This window comes from Brassica oleracea, chromosome C3 (assembly GCF_000695525.1).
Source record: "Brassica oleracea var. oleracea cultivar TO1000 chromosome C3, BOL, whole genome shotgun sequence".
Lineage (NCBI taxonomy): Eukaryota > Viridiplantae > Streptophyta > Magnoliopsida > Brassicales > Brassicaceae > Brassica > Brassica oleracea.
In genome coordinates, this window is record NC_027750.1 from 31,388,654 (window position 1) to 31,397,362 (window position 8,709).

The 8,709-nt window shown below is 34.4% G+C and overlaps 1 protein-coding gene across 1 annotated transcript; it reads right to left on the reverse strand.

The window, feature by feature from the left end:
• Positions 1–1,533: 1,533 nt before the first annotated feature.
• LOC106336420 (subtilisin-like protease SBT5.3) lies at positions 1,534–7,212 on the reverse strand. Its single transcript, XM_013775254.1, has 10 exons — positions 7,060–7,212; positions 6,842–6,957; positions 6,659–6,756; positions 6,228–6,392; positions 4,988–5,096; positions 3,497–4,031; positions 3,319–3,416; positions 2,925–3,170; positions 2,509–2,837; positions 1,534–2,294 (listed from the first exon to the last, which is right to left on the reverse strand). Exons 1-10 carry the CDS (start codon positions 7,150–7,152, stop codon positions 1,756–1,758), a joined length of 2,328 nt encoding a protein of 775 aa, XP_013630708.1. The 5' UTR covers positions 7,153–7,212; the 3' UTR covers positions 1,534–1,755.
• Between the last annotated feature and the right edge of the window lie 1,497 nt (positions 7,213–8,709).

Genomic DNA, 8,709 nt, shown 5'->3' on the forward strand with positions numbered 1-8,709 from the left:
ATTATTTTTGAAATTATATATAATGTTTTTTGTTTTTGTTTTTATAAAACGGTACATTATGGAGATAAGTCGTCTTTTTTTTTAAGTGGAAAATGGTAATTTTACATATGTTTAATGTAGTTTTTCCATTTTTTATGCTGTATGTTTACATATTATTTATAATTTTCGAAAATTAGAAATATTAAAATGTAAAACTATATTTTATGCCACGTGTCATCTTTCGAGAGAATTTTTTTCGTTGATGTGGACGATCTATAGAGCCTCAAAAGGTTCTTTTTATTAGTATAGATTATGTTTTCATAAGGATAATTATAAATCCTTTAGAGATAATGATTACTTTAGATATTAGAACTCTTTACGGTATTAGTATCTTTTAGTCGCGTAGTATATATAGACACCTTAGGTCTTTGTAAACACCACTTTATGATTGAATTATATTTGCAATTGCAACCAGAGCTTTATAGCACTTAGATGAATACTCTAACCCTATTTTGTCTTGACGAGTATCCTTAGGTCAAAAGACCTTCTTGTTCGAGTCGAGAGAGTATCGACAGTTCAAGGATCTATCGTTTTCATTACAATTTCTTGTATACTAAGCTTCCACTCTCTATCAAGAAGCATTGATGTATATGTTAAATGCCTTGAGAATGGGAGATTCATATGGTGAGGATCCAACAACAAATAAGCGTAGACCCCATGAAAGAATTCATTTCTTTTATTTTCTGATAGTTCAGAAAATTTTGTATAATGTTGTCCACAAAACAGACTGGAGCGAGTCCCTATATAATATTGTCCATGATTTCCATGTTTATGTCGTCACTGACCACACCGTCATTGTCCATGTCTCTCTATGTATATAATGTTACTATTTTTTCAGTTTATATTCACAATTATACAATATGTACTCCCCTATCCATACTTTCTTTTCCACACTTCCCCAAAATCATAAACCCCAATCCACATAACCCATATCCGCATATCCCTTGATCACCCTTGACTTCTCTACGCTTTCCCTGCACTGTTAGAATCAAAATCCAAAAAACCAAAAACAAACTCAAAAAACATTTGAAAGATTCACACACTTTCGTAAATAGCTTTAAGTTCGTTGAAGAAGAAGAAAAGAAAGCTAGTATTATCTTTAAAAAACTCAAATCTTGATGAGTCACTATTAACAATTTAAGTTTTTGTATTGTCATTTTCTCATCCATTGAATATGTTTTTTATTCGCTTCTCATCCGAAGGCTTAAAATAGACCCACTAACCGATAAACCTACTTCCTCAAACTATTTAGTTTTTTTTTTTTTCATTCTTAGCCAAACACCCTTGCTTGTTTCTCCAACAAATGGCTTTTTCGTCTACAACAGTGGTATCCGTACACAAAAAGTGTGTCAAATATGTGTCTTTGTAGGTAAACAAAAGACATAATGTGTCTTTTAAGTGTAACTCTCTCTTGAATCTTTTGTGATCATCTTTTAAATTATCAGGAATCCGAAGAAAAACCGGTTAGCTTAAATTAAATTTTATAACAATCAGAATGATAATGTGCCATTTTTATTTTGATGATCAGCACAAACAAGTACACTGCGGAAGAATGACCATGAGTCTCTCTAACATAAATCACAATTAGGCCATTCTTCTTGTAAGCCTTAAAATTCAAACATAAATAACTTAAAATTCATGGAACAAATATCATCATCGGCACTAAAGATCTAGTTAGTCCCTTCTAATAGATATAAAAACTTGGATTGAACCAAGTCAAAGCTTCACCACAATGGGACTCCTGACACGATGCTTCTTGTCTGACCAGACCAAATCTCCAAACACATAACCCTTAGCCACTTTCCCCTTACGCTTCGCAATGGTCACCTTAAACGTCTTTTGCTCTCCAACCTTGGTGAAATTTAAGCTCGTCGGCTGAACCGCAAGATAAACACCCTCTGGGTTATTCACCCGGACGGTATAGGTCGAAGGCCTTCCAACGTTTTTAACGGTTCTTGAGACGGTGACTTTGCTCGATGACAGGTTTGGAACTGTGATGGAAGGATAGTTAAGGTTGTAAAGACTGGCTTTACGGCTTGAACAGGCAAAAACTTTCCCAGAGAATACAGAGATTTGTGATGCATTGTATCCAAGGGAGCATAAGAAGTTGAGGTAGTCCTTGATGCCTGAATCGTAAACCAGACCAGGATTCACAGCTAGGTTTGGTCGGACGTGTCCTGCCCCGAAACTAAAAGGCGTTGCCTTCATGTAGGTTGAGTTTAGGATGGGTCTGGGAATGTCATCCATTGTTGTTGCTACAAAACCAAACACCGAATAAATAAATATAACTTCACAAATAAAAAGATAAAGTAAAAGATTACGAAAAACAAATACTATTTCAAACACAAGAACAAGAAGAAAAAAACATATTCATGAAAGAAACAATAGTTTGTTAAAAGGCCTCAATCAATAAAGCTTAAATGTGTTTATACGTGATGCCTAAGATACATAATCAAAATACATTCATACCAGTAGTCATGATGGCAGAGCGGATGGCTGCAGGGCTCCAAGAAGGATAACGGGTTTTGAGAAGACCGGCAATGCCAGAGACATGAGGACAAGACATGGAGGTTCCTGAAACAGCATTGAACAGAAGACGTCGAGGATCAAACTTCTCGTTTGTTGGAGATACTGCTCCAGTGTAGGCAGCGATCACACTCACACCAGGCGCAGTAATATCCGGCTTCAGGATCTCGGGAGCCACCGAGCTAGGACCCTTGGACGAGAAGGCAGCCATTACAGGCGCTGGTTTTGTTCCCAAAACTGTCCTTGAAGGAGTAATATGCGCAATCGGCTTCCTACATACATAAACAATGATTGTTTCTTTTATTACCTTAAGACAAGTCACGTTTGAGTTAAGTGACTGAATAATATAATCCTCTTACTTGGTTTGGCTGATATATCTTGACAGGGCAAGGCTGTCCTTGAAACTGATCTGTGTGGCAGGGAGGACATGCGGATCAGCGGTTAGATCATTACCGGTGGCATTAGTGTTCTCGAGAACCATCCCTACACCACCAGCTAAAGCCACGGCTCGTCCCTTTTCCACTCTCCCGTTGATTCCTCTAAGACACACTAATATCTTCCCCTTTGCCTTTTGCGGGTCAAGCGATCCAATTTTGCACAATTGTCTGCATAAAGAGATGATACAAATTAAGTCAACGCTGGTCATAACAAAAGTCAATGATGGTCATAATTCATTAAAAAAAGTTTACAAAAAAAAAAAAAAAGCATTTGGAATGAGTTAACAACATTAGCTTGTCTGAATAGAAAACTCACGCATCAGAAGCTGTAACGTTCTTAGCTTTTGCTTCCGAAGCTGCTATTATTGGGTAGAACTTTGCATGTGGCAAAGATGATGGTGCCAAGCTTTGTCCCTAAATCAACAAAGAAGGATATTAATGTCAAATATTCAAGCTAAATTTCAAGAAAATGATTCAAGAACTTATAATCTAACCTTGTAATGCTTTCCGTTACCAAGAATGAGATTACTAGCAAACTCGCGGTCCATGGTGCTAGCTCCAACGGTTATCTGCCACGGCGCAACGTTCGAAACCGTACTATCCGCCGGTCCGGAGTTCCCGGCGGAGCAGACGACAACGATCCCTTTCTTAGCGGCGTGAAACGACCCGATCGCTACGCTGTCTTTAAAAAACGAGGCTGGTTCGCCTCCAAGGGAGACAGAGATGACGTCGGCACCGTCGTGGATGGCGGCGTCGAAAGCGGCGAGCACGTCGGCGTCGTAGCACTCGTTGCCTTTGGCCGGTGGCCAGCAGACTTTGTAGGCGGCGACTCTGGCACGTGGGGAGCCACCTTTAGCCGTGCCGTTGCCTTGGCCGAAGACGTTGGCTCCGGGGACGAAAGCTCCTCCGGCGGTGGAGAGAGTGTGGGAGCCATGGCCGTCGATATCGCGTGGAGAGTCGAAGGAGGAGTTGAGAGGTCCCACGGCTGCTGCGTAGCCCTTGTGGAAGTACCTTGCTCCGATCAGCTTCCTTTCGTGCACAATTTTATTCAGTCAAAGATGTCGGTAAAAAATTTCACTATTTTCTATATGCAATTACTTTTCAGTCTTTTCTTTTGAAAAATAAAATAAAATGGTTTCTATAGGCAATTACACAACAATAATAGTCGATTAGTTTTTCCCTACATCTAAAAACATGTGTTTATTGATGAATTAACAGACTACGAAATGCATTTATTAAAACTTCATTAATAATCATTGAGCAAACCAACATTAATACTAATAAATTTTTAGTTTAACGTTTATTGATTATATAAAAAGTAAATTACCTAAAAATATGATTGGTTTGAATAATTGTTTATTCATTTTATCGAAACTTTTTTTTTTAAACTGTTTGCAATTCAATTTGGTTTGTTTAGTTAGGCTTTGGGATTCTTTGGATGTTTACTTGTCTTTCTAAAACAATCATTCGAATTTTATTGCATAACATCTACATAGACATTATTTATGGTTAGTCAATGAAAGATAACAAAGATACTCTTCAAACTTTTAAAAAGAAACTAAACTAAGTAATTTTGTTCTTTTTGGGATTCCATGTTTATCTTTCGCCGAGAAAAATAGATAGAAAGGTGTCAAAGAAAGTTAAGAGCAAGTGCCTAGATAAAAAAGAAAGATTCTACAACAGTCGGCAAAGTGAGTGACAGAAGAATATACAGAAACCCATCAAAAGTTCCTAAAAGGAGCTATATTATTTCCAGCCATAGTCAACTCAGTGATGTTTTGAATAGGGTGATCATATTTTGTTTGTATCTTATGATATAGTTACTAGTTTACAAAAAAAAAATCTTATGATATAGTTTTTTTTTTTTTTTTTTTGCTAAATGGTCTTATGATATAGTTACTTAACGTGAAAATGACAAAACACCATTTTGGAAGGATAAACATGTGTGTGTGTGTGTGAGAGAGAGAGAGAGAGAGAAAAGAAACCTGTTGCAATGGAAAGTGGCTTCTTTCTGGTTTTGACATATTCCCTTCCATCTTGAAGGAATTGGTCCCAAGCCTTCATCACTAAAGCTCTTCGATTCCGGCCACACACCTTTTTTACCAGACACAATCATTTTCAAAATTATTAGTTTACGAAATTAAAATCAATTATAACAGTATTTTTCCGTTTACAAAAATAAATTTGTCTAAAATGTATAATTTTAATAAACTCTGAAGTTCATTAATTAATAGTAACAACTTATAAACATAAAATAATTATGTGTATTGAATTTGTATTAATTAGTTTAAAGTTTATTGATAATAGGTAACTAAAGAAAATGATGTTTTTATGATCAAATTTTATTTTATTTTTCTTGTATGAAAAATATAAATACATTTATTAGTATGAAACAAAAAGAGTTTTTTTTTTAGATTCCAAGTTTTTATTTATAAGTGGAAATTTTTTTAATGCCTTGTGGTGTCTGATAATCACACAACCAAACAATTTAGATGTGGTATTACTACGGAAAATTCTATTTTTACCACAAATTTGATACTTCTTTCAAATTTATATTTAAATGACAACTATTTTTATAAATACTTTAAGTTAGTGATGAAAAGAATTAAAAGTATATTTTAGATCATTTATAAATATTTAATAATTATTTATAAAATATAAATTTAATTATTTTCCTAAATAATAAGTCCTAAATAATAATCACTAAAACCGTGCTAGAGTATTTTTGAAAATTAGTATCTAACTTACGATATTTTAAGTGATTTCTTTATTATTATTTTTAGGATAAAAACATAGCTTACATTAATTTTGTGAATCGGTTATAATCATAAGGTTAATCTTTGTTGTGTATTATTCAAGTCAAACTATATGATTCAGTCATAAAGAATATTATTAGAGATAAGAGACGCTAAAATTCTTGTTGAGAAAAGAGAATATGTATATTAATGAATATGCACATGCGCGCACATGCGTGAAATATAAATGGCGGATTGATTCTTGCTGACATCTAGAGATCTTGACCACTAGCTAATGAATAAATAAATACAGTATGTATATATTTCTTGTAGTGCAAGTCAAACCCATGTTGAAATTGTGTAATTCTTAATTTTAAAGGAAGGTGCGTATCTTCCCCGAGACCGATCTCAAGGCTCCCAAAGTTGCAAAGGTTGGACCAATAGATTTAAGACAATTAAAAATAATTTTTAAAGGAGAAGAGGAGAAAACCTGTATCGAGATTTGCAATGATGGAATCTTCTCCGAATCTGGCCTTTCTCCAAATGGAAGAGGAAGGAACGTACGAGTTGTGTTCCAAACCCATGAAATCCCATGATCTAGTCGTGTGAAGCTTCAAGGCTTTGTTTGGAAATACAGACACAACTTCCGGGTGTTCTTGAAAAATCAAGACAAAAGAAGTAGTAGAGTCACTCTCAATCATAAATATAAAAACGGACACATACGCATAATGTATATTCAGGCCAAATACAGAGAATAGGCAAATAACGTTATGACTTCGGTTTTTAAGACCTTTGTTTAGTAAAAAAACAAGTTAGGGCTTCTTTCAATATTACCAAAAAGAAAAGCAAACGATCTATACACAAAATTTTAATATTGTGAGAGACCTCCCAAAAGAGTAGGACCGCAATGTGTATACTTACTGGAGATAGCTGATGCTAGGTCGTGGTCGAGATGAGCGGCAAAGCCGTTGATGTGCTTTGTGTATGAGTAGAAAATGGCATCTGTGGCAATCTCACGGCTGCTTTCCACAAAAATCAAGACTCACGTCAATTAAATGGAGGATAAATATAAATAGTAATAAAATAGTGGGTTGTTCAAAAGACCTTCCAGTGAAGGAACCAAGAAAGTCGTAATGTGTTTCTCTGACTCGATCCATAGCATCTTGGGTTATAACTCCGACATGGGAGTGACTTCCAAAGTACACCACATATGAGGACACCTGAAATCACATACACATCAAACATTGAAAAGCATGATTTATCGAGAAGTGTTTTGAATGCGAAATGAAATATTTGTTATGGTAAAGGAGTAATGAATGTACATCTTCAGATGCAAGGATGGGTTTCGAACCCAAGTGAGGAAGAAGAAGAAGAACTAGAAAGGGAAGAAACGATAAAAGATTTGTACGCTTCATTCTTCTATTCTTCTTCTTGTTGATACTCTCTCTGTATATTTGCTAGACTCTTTGTTTTGGTCGTGCCGTGAGTTGCTTCTTTATAGTGTTATTCCAGAGAAAATTCCAATTACTTTATTAATATATTATCAGCTTTATATGAAAAGTAGTAATGTAATATATCGTTTTGTAGAACTTAATAAGAACGACGATGTAATAATTTTTTTTAATAAGAACGATATGCTTATCACTTCCAAAAGCGCTACATAATATCATCTTGAAACAAGTGATTAAGAAATATTTTCGACGACATACCAACATACGGCTTTCTATGTAAACTATTGACTATATTCTTTATTAATTTTTTCCAGTTATATATTTTTCTTTCAGAAATTGATTTCCAGCATTAATTTGTTGCAGAAAAGGGGAGAGTTTAGGAAATAATGGTGGTTTTGGAGTAAAAATGATAAGATGCTCAAGTGGTCACATTGCGTCACAATAATGGAGTCGAGTCCCCAATGATGCTATCTATATTCGGCAGCAAAAACTGATAAAAATATTGTTTTTCTTTCCGACTGGTTGGTCCTAGTCTAATCATGGATTGTTTAGTCTATATTTCAAGGATGAAAAGTATTTCTAAAACAAATTAGATCTTTATAATAAGGAAAATTGTATTAGACTACTAGATTGAACCTTTGAAAATTGGCATAAAAGGTAGTGAGATAGCACAACGATAGAAAATTACAAACTTTTTTAGGAGGAGAGTTATTAAAAGAAACTATCAACTAACAAAAGTCATTCAACTAAAAATACAATAAAAGTATTAAAATAACTGTATATAATGTTTTGAACTTTTGACCTTTCCGTATACAATCAAAACTGTACATTTTGAAATATATAAAAACAAGGGACCCTAGAAACAATATATATCTTTCCTAAAATAAGACATGCTCGCTTTCCACCTCTGGACTCGGTGTTTACAGTGTTTAGAGGAAACGTAATGGGAGAAGGCACCAGATGACAATTTACGGTGTTCAGAGGGAACATAATAGGAGAAGGCACCAGAAATCTTGGTCGACAGCTGTTCAGGTTACTCGTTGCATTGATAGAACAATGCGTAACCGTATTTCTTCTCTTAAGTATGGAAGCGATCACAAGTTTGAAGAGCTTATGCGGAGATGGTTTGAAGTGACTCCTTAGTTTTCTTAACTGCTTCATAAAATTTCTTTTTGACCTTATTAGTCTACATTCTTTTTATCAAACTCATTTTTCTTTTTTGTAAATGTTACTCTTTAATCAATAAATATGAAATTTCATCAAAAAAATGACATGTTACCTACTTAAAACCAACTGATAAAAATACTTTTCAAATAAAGATCACTTGGTACTTATCAATTAAAACTAATGTAAATTTTTCTCAAATAATTATTCGTTGATATTTTAATTCCTCAGCTTACAACGCTATTAAAACTTAATAATCGTTACCAAATATAAATCATGTATTTGGAAAATCAAGACTAACATATGTTTAAGATTTAATTCTAACAAAATAACTAATTTGAATCTATTACCCCCCCC